General features: G+C 37.3%; 1 protein-coding gene across 2 annotated transcripts in view; it reads right to left on the bottom strand.

Moving 5' to 3' along the window:
• The window catches only part of AFAP1 (actin filament associated protein 1), a 1391048-nt gene that overhangs the window by 139829 nt on the left and 1229756 nt on the right, over window positions 1–21463 (bottom strand). For both annotated transcript variants that reach the window (XM_044062808.1, XM_044062809.1), the window contains exons 11-12: window positions 15980–16125; window positions 2340–2457 (exon numbers count right to left, since the gene is read on the bottom strand). In XM_044062808.1, the coding sequence (XP_043918743.1) occupies window positions 2340–2457; window positions 15980–16125 (264 nt within the window). The remainder of the gene's footprint in view (window positions 1–2339; window positions 2458–15979; window positions 16126–21463) is intronic.

Raw genomic sequence — 21463 nt, 5'->3', positions numbered from 1 at the left:
ATAATTTACAGCACTAAAAGCTAAAGTGACAGAAATATAAATTTTTTTGCAATATCTATCAATTGCTCTACTATCTTTATCTGTAGGCAAATCAATAGAGGAAATTAGGAGCTTAGAAGGTTTCTCATTGAAAAGACAACAAGGCCTCTAAAACGGGAATGGCCAAAGATTTAGGCACACCTATTTCCAGCAAAGCATAATACCTGTTCTGGATGTGAAACAAGTGAGAAACTTCCTACTTAAAATGCTACATTATCTTCACAATGGTGTCCCCAAAGGAAAGCGCCTCCATAGGGGAATTAGGAGATACATTATCTATTCCACCTGAACTATAAGTAACAGGACAATGAATTAGGGAAGAATAAGACAAAGAATCATTCCCATTTGAATCAGACTCCTCCTCGTCTTCAGATTCTATCCTATCCCTTTTAAAGGGAGAAGAAGGAGAAGAAATGGGAGAGGTAGCAGTAGCAGGAATATAAGAAGTCTGTTTTAAAGACACAAGCATCTTTAAACGGCTCCATATAAGAAGAAACCGTGTGTTTAGTCTTCTGTTTTTTAGATCCAAAGTCTGCCTTACTAAGCTAGGAGTCACTGAGCTCTGACATACCTCAGACAATGTACCAGAAACTTCTTCCCTAACTAAGATTTGAGGTATGGCAGTCATTCTCTCTAAAATAATAAACCATGGTTGCCTCTTGTCTACCAAAGTGGACGACTGGTCAGACATGGAAGACAGCTGTGGATATCAGCCTCCAACAGGGTCAGGGTTGCAGAAGCAACAGCAACAACAGAGTAGCCAGATGGTCCACGGCCTCATCAAGAGACAAAACAGAGATGTTAGACATCTCCACTTTAAGCTTTTTTGCCTGCTTTTGCAGTATCAAAGGGGCATCGGCTAATGAGGACTTGCATACCATTTTACCCTGAGCAATTGAGTTAAGTTTCTGGTTCTCAATGCAAATTTTCAAAGGAAACAGAGGACTACACAAAGTCTTAGGCACAGATGCTTGACACAATAGAAGATTTCCTATAAAGCTCAGTACCCAGGCATAACAAACATTTAGACTGATGATCTCTTTGAGGACTCTGCCTCCCACAATCACATTTCCCTGTCTTTGACGACATGTACAAGACTGATGAAATATGTAAGTATACTTATCTACCCAATGGAACAGGAAGTGGCACAAATCATATGACTGACAAACCAGCACTTAAGCAAGAGTCCAGGTCTTGGCTTACAGCAAGTAAGTTGTAAGGTATTTTGCCTCCATACATCATTTATATACTTTTGCTTCTGGTGGGCTGAGATCATATGTCGGATTCACAGCACATACCTTGGATGTACAGCTTCAAGGGAGGGCACCCAGGCTTTGGTATGCTGACTGGATGCGTGGATGTCTTTGGCATAGGTTAATAATTCTGCAACAGTAATTAGTTGGACATCTGTTGTTACAGTATGTTCTCACACAACTGTACTGTCTTTTCCATGGAAGAAGTTGATAATGTGGTTGAATGATTAAATACATACAAAAATGCATGTCAGTAATGCACTGACTAAATATAGGTTAATCCAGACAGTCAGATATTTCACAAGAATATGTCTGCTAGCAAACTCATCCTCAATACCAGTGTTGAGACCGGTTTCCATGAAATACAGAAATACAGAAAAGGTAACAATATTGTTTACCAGCCTCACACTCAGTCAGTATTCGCCACATAATCCTTCAAAGTCAAAACATAGCATAATGACATAGCATAATGACCATTGATTGCAGCCAATTACTTCATGACATCAGCTCTATAACTGCAGTAATACAACCTTCCATATCCTATCCATAACAGATTTTATGATTTAGGGCTCACTGTGACACACTATCACAAGAGAAGCAGAAAAGATTCAAATACACCACTCTAACATTTTAAGAGGGTAAAGAAGCAAAATTACCTGTCCAAAATCATTTGAGGATGTGACAGAAATGTCCCTTTCAAAGTCATATTATATGACTAAACTGATGTTAATTATGACAGTGATATACATACTACTGCAGAGTATAAATTCAAGACATTATACAAAAAAACTGAGAAGAGAAACAAAACCTCTAATAATTATGATATTATCTACTTAATCAAAAACACCGGATATTTGATGTATTTGTCAGTGTGTTTAGATTTTTAAAAAACGTTTCTGCATTGATCAGCAAGATTTAGACAGGCAACATGCTTAGAAAGACAAGAGAAGAAACAAACATTTCTTTGTGATTTATTACTACAGATGAGAAGGCTATATAAAAATGCTTTCACTCCCAAGTACATACTACCATATAAGAAAGCCTTACTAATCCATTCCTGCAGGGGACGTCATCATAATGAAGTGCTGTTCCACTGGGGTAAGCATAGCCATTTACTGGGTTGTCCATGTAAGGATTCGGAGATATAGCTCGTCTGCTCATAAAACTGGAAAAAAGCAAAATTTAACAAAAATATTGCATGATTAGCTGTTTAATTTCTAAACAGCCATGGTATGGCAAAAGAGCAGCTTTAGAAAAAAGTATTACTAATAAACATACATCTTTTGTTAACAGTATGGCTAATGTCATAAAAATCCATGAAGCAGCACACACACAACATTTTCTAATCAGAAACTGGTGATAATCTGGCAACATTCATGTTAATCATTCCAGGACAAGTATTTCATTGCCACCATTGTCAGGAATGCATTTGGATAGAGAAAATGCCATGCTGTTTAAGCTATACTCATGAGTAATATACAATGTAACAAAAACTGTTGCTGGACCTTCTTAGTACCTGATATCTTAAACTGCCATGTACAATAAAGGTAAACCTAATATAACACATAAATAAACTTGAAAAAAACTTGTTGAATATGGATGTTCACACTCTTTTCCCATTCTTGGAGGTGCCAATGCCTCTTGAGTAAGTGCCTTGTGATAATATGCCATTGTTGTCAACTCTGAAGTCTAATTTTTCTTTCCTTAATGAAACATGTTTGTTTAACATAGTTCTGTTACTTTGTTTCTAAAATGTTCTCTAATAAATATACTATCTTAGTAAGATTTTAAATCACAATTCCAAGACAACTGAAAGGGTATTATTACCCTGTAACAATTCAAAGGTTGCTACATCTTTGGAAACTGTCACGTGTCATTGGGCTGAGCAGAATAGATTGACAGTTACCAGCAGGATTTTTAAAATAGTGTGCTTCTGACAAATCACATTTCTGTTGTGCCTGTTTCATAGAAATGCAATTTAGAAAACTTTGCGTTAAAAATTGAGTGTTCAACTAATATTAAAGCATGCCAACTCTCTCTCTCTCTGCCACACCTCTTTTCAACTTTTTTTCCTAATACCAGTGTTTACATTAATTAGAGAATGCTTTAACATTCCACATCTATTGCATTTACTTAGCTTGTACAGATAAAAATACTCTTCTAAAACCCTTCCATTTGTAGCTTGAATATAAATTTGCTTTCCACTTAAAAGTTTTATTTCTGCTCCCTCACAGCTACATTTTTGACATTATGGTTATCAAGATATTCATTTTTTCCATGTCATCATCCTCTTATTTATATCACAATTAGAAATTTCATGCTAAGCCTTCAGTGTGAATGCACAAAATTGTCAAGCAAATTAGATTACTTCATTCTATTAAAATTCTACATTTTAATCTTCTGTTTCTCTGTACTGCACTTAAAATTTAAAATTAAAACTGAAGCCCACAATGTTGCTATCATGTATTAGTTTTGAACAAGCTATTTTCAACTGCATAGTTGTGTGCATGTATGTGTGTCTGTGTCTGTATTCTGGGTGTAGCCCTTCAATATATGTTTCTCTTCTTGTCTTTCCAAGCTAATGGCTCTGTGGAATTTGACAGCTGAAAAGTGATTTAGGTATTTAGGCGTTGTAAAGATGCATGTGGGAGTACTTCTGCGGTGGTGCAGCGGTAGTGTTGTTGCCTCACAGCAAGAGGTTCTCCCGTTCGATTCCCGGCTTGGGTTGGGAGTGCCTTCTGTGTGGAGTCTGCATGTACTCCCCGCGGTCGAGTGGGCTTTCGAAAGACATGCGTTGAATGGGCGTGCCTTCGTTGAAGGTTGGGCATCTGGCTGGAAACTCGACACCATAAAAACCAACTGCCGATCATTACCGGACCGGAGTTCCGCTGTGGCGACCCCTAACCTGGAAAGGCCGAAAGACAAACAACACCAAAGAGGCATGTAGGAGGCTTTATTAGTCAGGATTAGAATGGGTTTTACATTGCAGATTTTATTGAAAATATCTTAAAGGAAATGTGCTCTCATCAAAACAATATGTTTATTGTATTTGGTTTAATGTACCAACAAATGGTAAAACAGGATGGCTTTAAATTATAAAGTATGTCCAGTTTCTAAAGATAGAAGGCTATATAAATGCTGGAAAAAATGAAATGGAAATCTCAAGGTCTATCAACAATTGGAGCAGTAAAGACAAAGCTCTGGTAGCCACTCTTTCACTTTTTTTTCAAAAAAAACACCTTTATTGAATTGTCACTTGTGACATAGGCAAGCCTGCATGTATATAGAAATAATCAAACCATATTAACACATTCATATTTACAAACATTATAAATCACATATATTGTTCTATAGAATATAATCAGGCCAGCATTGCATACATTGTTCAATTCATGCCTTGTCTTAACCTTCATTCCTATTCAAAAACATTTTTCTGCATGTATTTTTCCCACAGCTTCCATGTTGTTCTATGTAATTTACCTCTGACCCTTTTTTAAGATCCCACTTCTTGTTTTTTATGTCTATTACAACATTCCATACTTAAAGTATAGTATGTTTAGACTTTCATTTCCATTTTCTAGCAATTGCTTTTCTGGCAGTCATCAAAATTAAATGTATCCAGGCCGTACTCTATGTAGGCAATTCAGATCCTGTATACCAACTCCAAAAATGATTTCCTTAGTTACACTCATTTGCTCACCCAGTATTCCTGACAGGCTACTCTGCAGGTAATTTTTAAAGTCTGCCAACTCACTACTCTCCAAGAAAATATGCGCCTAGGTGACTCTTTCCTCCCTGTAATGCTCATTATTCACCATCTACTTGAGGAAAACTTACCTGGAGTCTGCTTGGGGTATAAAAGTACCTATACAAACACTTCCAGGCAAATATCCTAAATCTTCTAGATTTTGTTGCATATTTCGGAGCCATGCCTATATCCTTCCATTCTTTTTTGTGAATTGTTTATCTAATCTTTCTTCCCAATCTTTTATAACCTCACTTAATTGATTCCTATAGTTGCCATGCAATATTTTATATGCCCTACTAATTATCCCTTTTTAACAGCAGTTTCTGTTCTAGATTCAACTAAAAACTCAACCAGTGCATGTCTTTTATTTAAGATTGCCCTATCACTTTCTCTTTGCCTATACTCTGATATCAATCCCTGATAGGGAATGCAATCTCTAGCCTGCAGTCCAAATGTCTTTTTGACCTCTTCCTATTCTAATACCCTTCTTCTCTAATTATTTGTTCCCAATACCTTGTTTCCTTTGCAATCTTCCCCAGTAAATTCCAACCCCTTGCTAACTGTATTTTTTTACCCTTGCTTGCTATAATCACTATTGGCAGGATCTCCTTTCTCCATCCCTGTGTTAGCTTAGTTTTAATATACTTTCTGCTACTTTATGAATATAATATTCTGTATGTCTGTTGTTCTTTTCCATAAGGATCCGGGTTCAAAGGGAACTTCCAAGATGGCTGCACACTGAGTAACAGTTTAATGCTAGTTCTCCCAGTGTGAAAACCAAAACTCAGAAGAGAAAACCAATGGACTTATAGTTCTAGGTAAATTTCAGTAACTGGCTAGTAAGTCCATTGCCTGGATGCCAGGAAAAAAGAAATATAGAGGACCTGAAAGAAAACCAGCTACAAAAGGTGAGGAAAAAACAAACAGTGACTGGGAAGCATACTGCAGCTGTTCTGGAAAAAGCAGTGCAAGCTCCAGATATGACTTCTGGTAATCTAGAGAAAAGTATAAGACAACTGCACACAGACACACATTAAAATAAATAAAACACTGATGGAGTATATCAACTCATATAATAAAAGGCAGGAAAAATGGAAGAAGCTTTAAATAGATATTCCGATGAGGTGATAAAACTGCAAAAATCAGAGGTTGAAATGAATAAAAGGTTGGCTGAATATGAGACTGCTCAAGAAGAGAGGTTTAAAAAAATAATATAATTAGAGGACAGATCATATAGGGGAAACCTGAGATTTTCTGCTGTACCTGAGAAGTTGTAAGGAACAGATTGTATTAATTTTATGAAAGCACAAATAAGCAGCTGGGCTGGTATTCTACAACAGGAATTGTTAACTGAAAGAGCACATTGTGTGTATGTTCCAAACCTGGCTACAAGAAAGCAACCTAGATCTTTAATAATAAAGATGCAATCCTATCAGCAGAAGGAGCTGAATCAGCCACACTGTGGCAGAAGGAGAAAGTTCTAAAACTGGCAGACAGCAGTATGTCTGTGGAGAATGATTACTCACTGTACACTAGACAGAAGAGGAGTAAATTTACTCCACTCTTCAGAGGATGTCAAGAAGCAGGCATGAGATTCAAACTGCTGTACTCAGCTATCCTCAAAATATTACGTACATGCTAAGGAGGAAATACAAAAGTTTATCCAACAAAAGGTGAGCTGTGAAACATAAGGAGATTCTGCTTTCTTGTTTTTCTAGTAATAAAGGCCACAGAGACATGGTACCAGTGAAATATTTTCCAATGTTTCAACAGAAAATGCTTGACAGAAAGAAAAAAAGCACAGAAGTTGACTAAAAGAATCTAGTGCTCATTGGAAATGAAGCAGAGACAGGATTTAGGAGATGGAGATGAACAGGAATAAAACCAGTAAATTGGAAATTGACAAATGTAGCATTAGAAAACAATAATTATATTTGCGAAACATGACAGAACAAGAAAATCTGGAAATATTGGACTTTTTGAACTTTGGTAAACTTGTAGGGGACTCTAAAGCATATGCCCTACTTCATTTCATTAATATTCAGAAAAAATACTTAGGCCATAGGAAGAGGAAGGAGAAATTTAACTTTAAGTATAACAATTTTTCTTCTTAATAGTAATAATTTATAGTGCATGAAATTTGATGCATACTATAATGTTTTCTCCATTATTTTTAAGTGTAACAGGCATAGTAATATAAACAGCTGCCCCTGTTTCTAATCCTTTCTCTCTTTCTCCATGTTCATTTTTAAGACATGTAGGCACTGCAATGTGAAAAAACAAGAAAAATCTGGTCAAAAGAGCATGACAAAATAAAAACTGGTGTACTTTTTCTCATTCCCGCATAGGAAAATGACTGGATTAAAGCCCCTAGCTTGATCTAGTAACAGGTTTAAAAGAAAGCAAGTAAATGAAAAAGAACATTTAATGTTATAAAGCTTTTTTTCTAGCAAATAAGTGTAGCTTTGTAGCAACTCTGTATATGGACCTCATGTCTCCATGTGAGACAATCTGATAAAGACAAATGGCTAGGAGATAATGTTTTCTGAAATCATTCACATGTTTTCACAGATTGGAGAGCTATAAAGATAAGACAAAACCAGACAGAACTTAGTAGAAGCACAGGTTGTGCCATGTGTGTTAGCATGGATAACCTTTATTTTAGGTTAACTCAATTCTGTTAGTGTAGCTATCAGTTTATGACACTTTTTCCTATTTGGAGGATAAAACTTCAAAATCTGAATATGTACATAGTTATGTGTGTTAGTATTATGTTAATAGGTTTTAGAGGGGTATTGGAGTGTGTTTGTATTAGTTTTGTAAAAAGTGGCACAGGCTCAAATGGATATGACAAGAACCAATTATATGAAAGATCAACCTGCCAAACAGTGTAAGCATGTAACACAAAAGCTGGATCTAGACACTTAACAAAAAAGCTGTTACACATAAAAGGTTGGAATAATAACTTTCTAATACAATGATGCTTTCTGTACTGTCTTTAAATGTCAGTGCTCTCACACATAAATACAAAAAAGAAAAATAGTAAACTATATTAAAAATTAGAGTGCAAATATTTATGCTACAGGAGACACACTTGGAAAGAATTGAATTGAAAATGTAAATTTGATAAATAAAGGTTTTCAGGATGATTATTTAGCTGAATACATGGGACAAAGGAAAACAAGTGTACTTATATTAATTGCAAGAAGAGCGCCAATACTGATAGAAGAACATAAAAAGATAATAATGATAGATTTGTAGTATTAAGTGGCTACTGGCAAGGGAGAAGGGTTATACTGACATGTATTTACATTCCATCTAAAACTGCTATAATGGCACTTAAGAAAATTATGGGAGAAATAATCAGCTTTCAGAAAGGAATATTGCTTACATGTGGGGACTGGAACTTGATTTCCTGCAGTGAATATGTGTCTAGGGACCCAGAAGGCAAAAATAACAAAGAAGGATAGATTTTTGAGCACATTTATGAAAATATTTGGCATGGAAGATGTGAATTCAGTACTAGGAGGTCAGAGTGAATTTACATATTATTCCCCAAGATACAAAAACTGGGCTAGGCTAGATGGAATTTACATTTCACATGAATATGTGCATTTAATTGAAAGTCTTGATACACACCCAATAACTATTTCAGAACATGCGCCAATAATAACTAAAATAAAAACACAGGGTAATGAAATAAAAATGAGGCACTGGTGCTTTCCTACCTGTCTGTTGAAAAGAGAGGAATTTAAGGAATGGGTAGTGGAAATTATTCAGGAGCTATTAGAGAAGATATACACTTCTTCTGAAAGTATAGTTTGGGGGTGTTGGGCAAAATTAAAGTAGAGTTTAAAAACAGGGTAGAAATAAAAAAAATAGAGATATGGTTAAGAAGTAACAAGAATTGTACAGACAGACTGACAAATGTTAAAGTATTGCAGAGTAGAAGGAATATGACAGAACAAGAAGAGGAGTAACTGCAGAATGTTAAACAGAGGAATTACCTTGAGAATATGCATGAGTTTGCTGTTTTTTGATAATAACTCTAGAGTTCAAACACTTTTAGCACAATGACTCAGGCAACAGAAAGTAGAAAGGGCTGTTGCCATGCTTAGGTTGCCTATAATAAGGAAGCTAACAAGAGATCCCATAGTGGTATTAGAAATGTTTCAGAAATTCTATGAACGTCTGTATAAAGCAGAGAGATATAGAAATCAAGAAAAGGTAGAAATGGAAAGGTATATGGAAGAATTAAATATGCCAAGGTTAGAGGTAGATGAGATTCAATTACTAATAGTCAGGATAAGAGGAGGTGGGATAAAAATGGTGATGTATAACTGAGCCAATGGTTCTAAATATAACACAAATAACAAAGGGAAAAAAGGACACCCCTGCCTGGTTCCTCTGCTCAGACACAAGTTATCAGAGAGGAACCTTCCCACTTTGATTTTCCTTCCAATTTCTAAAATATCCGCATAATTAATCTTCTTACTGTATCAGGAAATGCAAATGTTTCAATTGCCCTATTCATAAAATCTCAACATACTCTTTCAAATGTTTTCTCTGCATCAAGACCCACAAACAAATGCGGTATTTTTTTACATTATGCTTACCTCTGTATCATTATTGTTATATTAATGTTGTCAAATGTTTGCCTCCCCTTAACAAAACCACACTGATCCATATCTATCATGTTTGGTAACACCTTTGCCATTCTTTTAGCCATTATAGACATAAAAAGTTTACAATCATTGTTTAAAATTGAAATGGGCCTATATGAAGCTGGATCTGAAAGGTCTTTACAGTCTTTTGGCATTACAGCTACCACAGCTTGTTTCCAGGAATTTGGTGCTTCCCCTCCTTTTAAAATACTGTTAAATAAACAACACCTTCCAGATCTTTGTAACTTTCGTCTCTCCTACCTTCCAAACTTCCACTACAATGCTATCTATTCCTGGACACTTTGTTGCTGATTGGTTATATACCACCATTTTATCTCATCTCCTCCTATATTAATTGTTGACTGTTGACTCTCATCTAACTCTAACGTTAGCATAGTTAAGTCTTAAATATTTCCATTTATGTTTTTTATTGATTTCCTCTCTTCTTGGCTTTATACAAATTTTCATATAATTTCTAAAGTATCTCTAATACTGCTACATGATCTGTGGTTATTTTCCTTGTTGTAGGCTCCCTAGGTTTGGCAACAACCCCTTTAACTTTCTGTTGCTTAAGTCATTGTGCCAAAAGTTTTTGTGCTCTGGAGTTACTATCAATAAACAGTTCTTGACAGCAATCTTTCTAAACCTATGCATATTATCCAGGTACTCCCTTATTTTTGCTTTAGCACTCTGCAATTGCCCATCTTCATGTTCTGTGAGATTCTTTTTTATTCTACAGCACTTTAACCTTTCCCAGCCCCTCCTAATTTTTATTACATCATAACCATATCTCTGTTTCTTTTATTTATGCCCTATTTTCAAATTCCACTTTCATTTTATATCACTCACTAGCTATAACTGCTGCCATACTTTCTATCTTAACTGAAACAAACTGGATACAGGAAAAAACACCACAAACATTTGAACAGAATTCATGTATGCTACAAGAAACCGTAATCTTACACCCGATAGTGAAACTGGCAGTTCAATTGAATAAACTCATGCCAGTAAATCGACCAAAAAACTTTAATACATATTAAGCACGTTCATTTCAAATTTACAGAAACTTCATCAGAACAATATAAAAAAAATTCACCACACTACTTAAATACCCATTTAAAATTATCATGTGCCTAAAGTTACAGAGAGCTCCACAACCTGTCAACTTAGTACAAACACACAAAACAAAACTATATACACCTTCCAGTAATGAATGTCATTGCAAAAGGAAGAACCAAATATGGGTCCTGGTAACTATTAACCTCTTAGTCTCACAAGCCTCATATGTAAAGCTATGCAGCATATTACCTCAGACTCCATTAATCTGGACATTGAAAAACTCTTAAACCTGGACCTTCATCAATTTGCCTTTGTCAAAGGAAGACCCTGCTTTATAAACCTCATTTATTTCTTTGAAAAAGACACAGACGCAGTGCACAGTGGTTGTATAGTACATATATCATATCTGGATTGGTCCAAGGCCTTTGAGACTTTTCCTCAAGCAGACATTATTGATATGCTTTTACATCTAAATATAGATGCTTATGTTGTACAGTGGACAGCTAACTGGTTGTCTGATAGAATCCATGAGGGTAGTGTTGCAGATAAGTCATTGTGTACCTAAGGGTTCAGAGTCAGGTCCTCTCCTATTTGGCATCTCTTAATCAGAACTACTAGCCTATGGTTATTTAAGTTTGAAGCTGACTGTGATTTGGATATTATTATTAGTCTTGTACTGACTCATAATTGCTTCAGCATGGGTTTTCAAAATGAAAACAGGTTCATTAAGTTCATAGGTGTGTACAAGGCGAATGACCACAAGGCCTTTTTATGTCTAACCATGCATCCCAAAAACTCTGACAAGTTCTGGTATGCTTGACAACTCCAAGCAGGAGCTTGGGAGGTGACACATTTACAAGCAGGAGCCTGGGAGATGGACCATTTACAGGCTGCCTGTGTCCATTATCGACACAGGTGCCAAACCATGGATGAATGCACAGACTAAACTGTTGGCATTGTTATGTCAAGTAATATACACTGTAATTTGTAGTTTTACTGGTGAGGTGCCTGTACACAGCCAAGATTATTAAAGGTGTTGTCTCATCTGTAATTTGTAATTTGGGTGGTGCAGTGGTGCAGCGGTTAACATTGTCGCCTCACATTCCATGATCAAGGATGAATAAGCTGGCATCAACCACTCTAGATCATCCTCGGATGCTCGTTCCACTAAGCACATGTGCTGTTAGTTGAACATGGATTCCCTTGGCGACAGTCTGAATTCCATTCCTCTGTGCCACAGGGTCAGGCTTATCTACCTTTCAGTGTGTTCATGCCTTTCTTTACCACTAAAAAACCCATGTTCCTCTATATTATTTGTCGCTTCTTTTTCTTATTTTTCTTTGCTACTTTTTTCTTGTTCAGATTATTTTTCTGTCTTACAGTCTGTATGAAAATTAGTAAATCACACACAACTTACACATTTTCAATTAGAATTATTTTTTCTGATCTCTCTATCCACATAGCTTACCTGTTCATAGTATTCAGTTAAGTTTAAAACAGACATTTTATTACAAAAATACAAGACATTGTAAGTATACCCCTCTACTTAAATTACCTCTGTGTACTCCATTAAATAAAAGGTTGGGTAAACGAATTATGTTTCTTCTCTGTGACTTGTAATTCTGCCTCTACATCTCAACTTTCAGTCAGTAACTTAGTGCTCCATTTCATTCTTTTTTTCTTTTTACTTTTATATTCAAGGTATTCTGTTTCACTTTTTGCTGTTTCTCTTTTTGAATCTTCAGCTTCTCTAAACCTTCTTAATTTTCTTTAGATCTACAATATCACTTCTGAGGTATATTCATACTTTGTCCAGTTTAAATCTGAGCAAAAATGTTTCTTTCAAATTTAGATGCAGTACATTCCATTTCATTTATTGAAACTAATAGTATACACATTGGGCTCATTTTTTATTTACTTTTATTTTGCACCTGCTACATCTGTGCCACTTCCTTTAGGAACTCCTTTTGCTCCCATCAGCTTTGTATCTTTTAAAGTTTTTCCATCCCTTCACATTCTAAATACGTCTGTATAAGGCTTCTTAGTTCACTCAGGATTCTCTCTATCATATTACTCCAAAGTGACTTGTGACTAACACAGATGTAACATTCAGATGGTTTACTGCATGATACGGCAAGCCTTTGGCAACAATTTCCGCAATTTGCATAACTGTGGATGCTTCTCTTTCTGCATATTAAATATTTTGATTCTTCATGACCTATCACTCTTCCATTTCTAATTTACTGTGCTTCTCTCCTTTACAGTTTACAGTTTTTTCAAAGCTAACACTAGGACATTTCCCCAGTGTCCAGCCCAAATTACCCCTATACATTTCAAAATCTGTCTCGGGTCTCCCAACTAAATCAGTTACCAGTATGGAGATAATTAAATAGACACATAAGTAAATGGTCCCTAACCACTAATGTTAGCCAGGAGGTTTCTTGGGTGTCTCTCTGAGAGTGCTTCATCTAAACTGGAAAGATATTTTAATTCTGCAATAACTATAACTTTGAATGCTCAAGTGAGTAAAGATAGAAGGCTGGATGAAGACATCATATCTCTCAACTGTTCAGATTTTCGCAGAAAGTCCAGATTTTTGCTTCATATTTTTTGTCTGTTTCTCATAAAATTGTGGTTTTCTGGCAAATCATTGGTAAATCATTGAGGATTGAAGTCAGGAAATAATAATAGACATTTAACTTTCAGACTTCTTACCCTTCAGGAAATTCACGTTCATGCAAAACCTGTTATTCTATCAACTTTCACAGTTTGTAAGAGCAATATTAAAAAGTGTCCCTATTTTTGGGCCTCCACCCTCCACTATTTATGGTGTTGTCCAGATTTTGTGCTCTGAGAGGTTGAGAAGTATGGAAGACATATGGAGAAAAATAAGTGAAAAAAATTATGATGGAACAGAATATACTACATCAGTTCAATAGAATTCACTCCTTATATAACACATAAGTAAAAAATAGTAGTTGACATACTAAACATAATCTGTAAGTAAGAAAGGTACCATTTTTCAAAAAAGTACAATTTTCAAAACAAATATTTACCACAACTTTTCTATGTAGTAGTCAAAAAAAAAAAAAGAACAGTATCCAACAGAACCACTGCAGACAGATACCCATATTCTTAAAAAAACAGTTAAAACAGCCTCAGTTGCAGGAAAAATATTAACAAGCTGTGATAGACAATTGCTTATACAATGAAAACAAAAAAATTATTACATGAAACGCACTTCCAGTGGGTAGGAGTTAACATTTCACCCTCCATGCAGCTTGTGAGACTTTGTATAATTACCATCCACTCTATTAGGTTCAGTATTGGACATGTTTGCCGCGGTGGTACGGCGGTAGCATTGTTACCTCACAGCAAGAGGTTCTCCCGTTCGATTCTCTGCTGGGCTTGGGAGTGCCTTTTGTGTGGAGTCTGCATGTCCTCCCCACGGTTGGGTAGCGTTCGAAAGACATGCATGCGTAAATGGGCATGCCTTCGTTGAAGGTTGAGTGTCGAGCTGGCACCTTGGCGTTTCGGAAAAAATCTACTGCCAATCATTAGCGGACTGGAGCTCTGCTGTGGTGGTGACCCCTTACCGGGAAAAGCCGAAAGACAAACAACATTGAGCATGCTGTGATGGATGTATAATTACCTCCCACTGTATTAGGGTCTGTATTGGGCATGATGTGATGGATGTATAATTACCACCCACTGTATTAGGGTCGGTATTGAGCATGCTGTGATGGATGTATAATTACCACTCACTGTATTAGGGTCAGTATTGGGCATGTTATGATGGATATATAATTACCACCCACTGTATTAGGGTCGGCATTGAGCATGCTGTGTTGGATGTATAATTACCACCCACTGTATTAGGTTCAGTATTGAGCATGCTGTGATGTATGTATAATTACCACCCACTGTATTATGTTCAGTATTGGGCATGCTGTGATGGATGTATAATTACCACCCACTGTATTAGGTACAGTATTGGGCATGCTGTGATGGATATATAATTACCACCCACTGTATTAGGGTCTGTATTGGGCATGTTATGATGGATGTATAATTACCACCCACTGTATTATGTTCAGTATTGGGCATGCTGTGATGGATGTATAATTACCACCCACTGCATTAGGGTCTGTATTGAGCATGTTATGATGGATGTATAATTACCACCCACTGTATTAGGGTCAGTATTGAGCATGCTGCGATGGATATGAGGAAGCAGGTGTACTCAGCTTTAGTCTTATATTCCATACTTCATCTGTTCTCTTACCTGACTAATAATGTGCAATGTAGTCCTCTTCTACCCAACTTGTCATGAATGTCATAAGGTACCTAACTCAACATATTCCCAGCCAATGGAATAAGTGACCACTACAGGTCAATCAGAGTACTACTTCACCTGCTTTTATGGATAATATTGATGACTAGATGGGTAGACAAATTTACACAAGGGCTATCATGTCTGACCCTAATTGGCTTGGAAAGTGGTCAGTAATAAGTTCTCATAAAAGGTAGCAAGAGCTTTTTAAGTGTGTATAAAGGTGTGTATGGCTGGGCTTCTAAAGGACCATGTTCCTATGATCTTATATTACTAATTATTGCTGAACTGCTGGCGTGCCAGATGAACAATCACCCTTACCTAGTATCATATAGCTAAATAAATTAAAATTGTCACATTTAGATAACATCCCTGCTATATTAGATTTCTTACTATGCTCAATAAAAGGGCCTTCTTGACTGCAACGATATTAAGAATGATACTGTGCCATCAAGCTCTATATAGAGACTGTTTCTTGTCCACATACAGAATTTTGATTGGCTGGTAAGTAAAGAATCAACAGTCTGCATTCCCAGTATCTCTACAACAACTTCTGGCCTTTTTACAATTGACAGTAAATCTACTATGTGCAGCTGTGTAGCTACTGGCAGCAAAGCTGACAATACTAACATTTCAAGATTATTTAGTAAGTCATGATTGAAGTCATGCTGGCTTTCACGTTGCATGATGAAAATTATGAATGGCCAAATTTGTTATAAATTATGTTCCCTTTTCTTAATTTTCACTTTGTTTTTGCAGCTGATTACCTGCCTTGCAATTAAATGCCTGAATGAAATAATGCTCTGCCATGATTGTGCCTCAAATAAAGATGTTAAAGATACTAGGAACGTTTTTAGCAAGCATAACATAAATGATTTCTTACCAGAAGGATTGTTTGGCAGTCTGTATCACATTTGCTGTCATTTCCACGTCAATGTAATCATAGTGCAGTGCTCCAGGGTCAGCAGAAGAACCGGTTTCAGCTAGTATTATGCCTAGCCATCTTCCCATGTCTTCAGATGATAATGCCTAGAATCCAGAATTTTTTTATATAGAATTAATTGTACTGTTTCCAGTAGTCCTTCACTCATCTGAATTAAACAAACGTTATAGTGTTTCTTTCCAAAACCTGCAAGATGAAACTTCTAAATCTGAAGACTGTAGTTTCACTTTGCATAGTAGCATTATGAAAATAAGTGTTAAGTGTACATGCCAGCATGTTATGCCAGATATTGCTGACATCCTGAGTAATGTCATCAAATGCAGCATAACCGAAGTTGAGGGTACAAGCAAAACTAATTTAAACCCATAATGTTAATTCTCCTAGATATATTTCACTGATACACATGGCAGCAGAGAAAGAGCACTGTAAGATCACACCATATAGTAAATTAAGATAAAAAGTTGCATAATTTTAATTTTTCTTCTAATAAAACATCTGCTATCAAAACAGACTAAAGTCACAGTGAAATGCTTGAGGGCATAATGACTGTCCTACACCCCTAATGTTTATGGATCACATGTAACATCTGAAACTCTAGGCTGCAGTTAACAAACCTGTTTAGTGTAGGAGCTAATAGCCTGATGATTGTTGGCTTGGATCTATGCTCAAAGGGATGCAGCCCTGTCTATGTCCAAGGTGACTGTGAGCTGAGTTGAGGCCCCATAACTGGAGGAGCTAAAAAGAGAAGATGAGGAGTGGAAGAGTATGACCCTCTTGCCACTCCAGGGGGAGGGGGGTTACGTGGACTCATACATACAGAAGACAGCTTTGTGGAAACCAGAGAAACCACCAGTCATACTGTGGAGGTAGGGAAAGGGACAGGGTTGCTTGAAGGGAATGACCCTTGTGGAAGTGAGAGGACATCGGCCACTCATACTGTGGAGGTAGGGAAAGGGACAGGGTTGCTTGAAGGGAATGACCCTTGTGGAAGTGAGAGGACATCAGCCACTCATACTGTGGAGGTAGGGAAAGGGACAGGGTTGCTTGAAGGGAATGACCCTTGTGGAAGTGAGAGGACATCGGCCACTCATACTGTGGAGGTAGGGAAAAGGACAGGGTTGCTTGAAGGGAATGACCCTTGTGGAAGTGAGAGGCATCGGCCACTCATACTGTGGAGGTAGGGAAATGGACAGGGTTGCTTGAAGGGAATGACCCTTGTGGAAGTGAGAGGACATCGGCCACTCATACTGTGGAGGTAGGGAAATGGACAGGGTTGCTTGAAGGGAATGGCCATTGTGGAAGTGAGAGGACATCGGCCACTCACACTGTGGAGGTAGGGAAATGGATAGGGTTGCTTGAAGGGAATGACCCTTATGGAAGTGAGAGGACATCGGCCACTCATACTGTGGAGGTAGGGAAAGGGACAGGGTTGCTTGAAGGGAATGACCCTTGTGGAAGTGAGAGGACATTGGCCACTCATACTGTGGAGGTAGGGAAATGGACAGGGTTGCTTGAAGAGAATGACCCTTGTGGAAGTGAGAGGACATCAGCTGTAGAAAACTCATTGTACATCCCCTCACCTTTGCCACTCCAGATGTGTGCAGAGCTAAGAACAGAAGAAAAATGGAAAAACTCAAACCACTACTGTTGTCTGCCTGGATGATAACCCCTGTTGGTCTGCTGTTGGCTGGTGAAAACAATGAATGGGCTACTAGACAAAGACAGGGTCTGATGGTTTACAAGCAAGCAGGCAGTGTTAAAAATAAAAAAAAGTGATAATTCTTGGATGCAGGATAAAATGTTAATGATATGCTTCAAAGTAGCAGAATGGGAAACTTGTCTCGGTCATGGCTGCTTGATATAATGCCACATTCTTCTTTAACAAGCTAGGCAGTATCAAAGAGACTGTGACTTCAGCAGGACATTACTAATTATGTTTTCTTGGCAGTAGCATGTTTCAAGTCAAGCTTATTGCACTCTCTGTCTTGAGAGTGAAAAGCCTGGAATTAGTTGTCGCTAAACTTTGCTATCTTTAAAGTGAACATGAAGCGTGTTTGCTTATATGAAATATATACAACAAACAAGCTAGTGCAGGAATGAACAGCTCTACATTTCAGTTGTGAAAGCAATCTCTAATAAGACAAGTTATAGGAATACATGTGCACAAAGATCTACATAAAGTGAATTTTATTAAGGCATCGTTTGAGATATATGATTTGCTGCTAAAAAATGGAAAGGTTTCAACTTGCTGACACAGGAATGTACAACAGAACAGAATATAACATTCATCAAAAAAAGTCAGACTATTATGATAGTAACCATTTTGGAATGTCAGGACCCACAAGACCAAGTCCCGAAATACACAGACTGAATGGCCGAAAGATCAGACTTAAATATGCTAAGTACAGGATGCCAATTCTCAGAATTTTCCCTTTTCTCAGAGGCATGGCAATCTCAGAGTTGGTGCATATAAGTTTTGGGGGGGTTGGTGGGGCTTGTCCCTCACATGGGGGTGCAGGGGGGCTTGCACTCCCTACAAAAAGAAGTTTTCAGGAAAAGAGTGATTTTTGAAAATTGCTTTTCTCCCGTGTTTTCTGTCTTTTGTTTTCATCTTTTTAGCACTCAGCATTCCAAGTGCCGACATTTCGACAATGAGCCCTATTCAACATATGGTTGTGAACGTCACTGTTTGTACACCTTATTGGTGTACCATAAGGAGGAGAATGACATTTGTTTTGATCCGTCTGGCTTGCAAGAAAGCTCTTATCTTTTTTAAACTTTAGGGGCATGGTTACCTAGTGAAGATAGACACAAGAAAGTAGAAGTCCCTGAGTGGATACAGCTTGGGGGGGTCACACCGTTCCATGATAACCAATTTGCCAATAATATAAAATGGAGTAAATCACATAAATCACAAATAAGGTCACTCCAGTCAAGGCTATGACCTTGCTCTGAGGTGGAGAGACCTCTGAATTCATCAAAAATCATTTAGGGGTCCATGGATGGAACCCCTACATGAAAGCTGCAAGGATGCTTCCCTCAAAACATGGTTCGCGCATCTAAGGTATGCAGAGCTTGCCCCCTACAGACACTAAATAGTTACATAAAAATAAACTTTTATCACAGCGCGGGTGAGCAATTTGTTTAATTCAAAATGGCATCTGATGACTTGATATGTGATGTGTTGACTAGGATCGGTACAATGGCCCTGACCAGAAATAAGTAGGTAAGTCACAGCGATGAGTACATAAAAGTATTTACAAACGTAGACAGTTATCAGCTGAACAGCCCTTAAGCAGCTCTTTCTGCTATGCTACTCCACTTCTAGCAGCAAATTATAAATTCTACAGACAGCAACACAGCTCACTTCAGAAGCCATTGACATGTTAATACTGCAAAGCAGAACCAGGATAGCAGTCCCTAACTGTCTGACAAGCAGTGTATTTTTTAGCATTGATTAGAAAACAAATAGTCATTATAACCAAGTTGGGTATGTACAGCACTCACTATAAGAAGTTTTGAGACAGAAAGCTAATTCAATATACCCAAATGTTCAGCAGTACTTTAAGCAAACGTGTAGTTCTTTAACTGTAATATAAATGTAAAAGAATCATTGTTCATCTATTTAACACATTCATTTTGTTATGCATATGTCATTACAGTAATTAACTTTAGGTCTTTATGGACATAAGCTGAGGCTAAAAGATACATTTTTGGTATGAAAACTTGTGCAAGAAAACAAAACATGATTAAGCTATGAGATTTTCATGCAATTTTTTTGCATTGGCCACCCAGCGACATCCTCATGAAATGGGTTTATCAAAGGAAGGAAAAGACAATAAACTTACGTCTGACCAAAAGAGCACCCCTGAGACTGACAAAAGATGTTCCTTATATCAGAGTACATTTTTATTAAAAACATATGTGTCTGAGCACAACTATCATTTACAGGTAGGTGGTCTTTTTAGAAATGGTTCAGCTAAAGGATATAATATACATCATACTGAAAAGCATTAAGTAACATTGCAAATAGAATAAAATAATACAAATCTGGCTATTGGAAGGCAAAATAGAAGGCAGTTACCAAGTACACCATGTAAGTATTAGACCAAACCTACTTTTAAACATACTGTGATTGCTTTGGAAGGAATGCAATCATTTTCAGATATTTTGTGCTACTTCAGGGGACTCACTGGTACATTAAATGCACACACAATACATACTAAAGAATTTCTACTGCCGCACAACAGTGAGACTGTCCTGTTTCTGTAACTATTACACTATTAAGAATACAATCAATATCCTAATAAACAGTCAACATGCCAACAAGTGTGTCTAGAACTGAAATCAGAAAATTGGGATGTTATTGTTCATAATGCTGGATTTGAACACCTTCCAATCTTTCTCGGCATTCTCTACACATGTGCATTACCTTGAGCATATCAGGGAGGAAGTCACTAAAATGGTAAGCTATCAGTTTACAGACTATTACAAACCTAGTCAATAACCTGAGGTCAGAATCAAGCCCTGTACCTGTAACCATTATGCCAACTACACTTTACTATTAAATGAAGATCAGCTTTCCCATGTTGATGTGGAAATCTGCTGTTTCCATAGCTCCTACTATATAATGTATAAAACTAAATGCAAAAAAAAAATGCATTATTATTCCCTCTGGCAAAATGAAATTCCTTACAAACTACAATATTGACAAGCCACCCCCAGCTCCAACCTAGTGGTGTGAAACTTGGGGCACAAGTTGATAGCAATCTGAACTTCGACCACCAATTTTTGGAGTGGTAAGGAAAGCCTTCTGTGCAGTGCAACCCATAAGCAAGGGCATAGGCATCCAGGTCAAGGGATGTTATAACCCCATTTTACTCAACCCTTATCAAACCACTTCTTCTTCTTTCGGCTTTTCCTGGTTAGGGGTCACCATAGCGGATCATCTGTCCGCTCGTGATTGGCTAACAGAGTATAATGCACCCTTTTGCATGTACCTCACCAGATACCTGCAGCAACTGTACAGACCTCTAGACATTTTTCACTTAGAAAATATAGGGACACCAAATCATGATCTACGTGGACAGGCTAAAAGCCCTGTCACTTTAGTCTGTATCTTATAGCCTGATGAGAAACGACTTGTGTCTGGCCTATAGGGCAATCTCTGACACTGCCCTAATGGAAATTTTGCACATCCATAAGTCAAATGGCACAAGAGTCACTCATTCTAGGGATCTCAGAGTAGCCTGTGACATTAACAGAACATGCTGGCGAGATAGATATGTCTCCCAGAGACTGCCACTTTTCTGGAATAGACTTCCTATTCATGTAAAACAGAGCTCGTGGCTGACCTTATTCAAAAGCAACCTAGACAACTGGGTGGGAGACCGCAAATTCACCCCTGGGGTGGCACCCATATCC

The sequence above is a fragment of the Protopterus annectens genome, chromosome 2.part1 (assembly GCF_019279795.1).
Source record: "Protopterus annectens isolate FY-2018-M chromosome 2.part1, PAN1.0, whole genome shotgun sequence".
Taxonomy (NCBI): domain Eukaryota; kingdom Metazoa; phylum Chordata; order Ceratodontiformes; family Protopteridae; genus Protopterus; species Protopterus annectens.
Note: the sequence above shows the minus strand (reverse complement) of the source record. Positions and strands in the feature narration are given on the sequence as shown.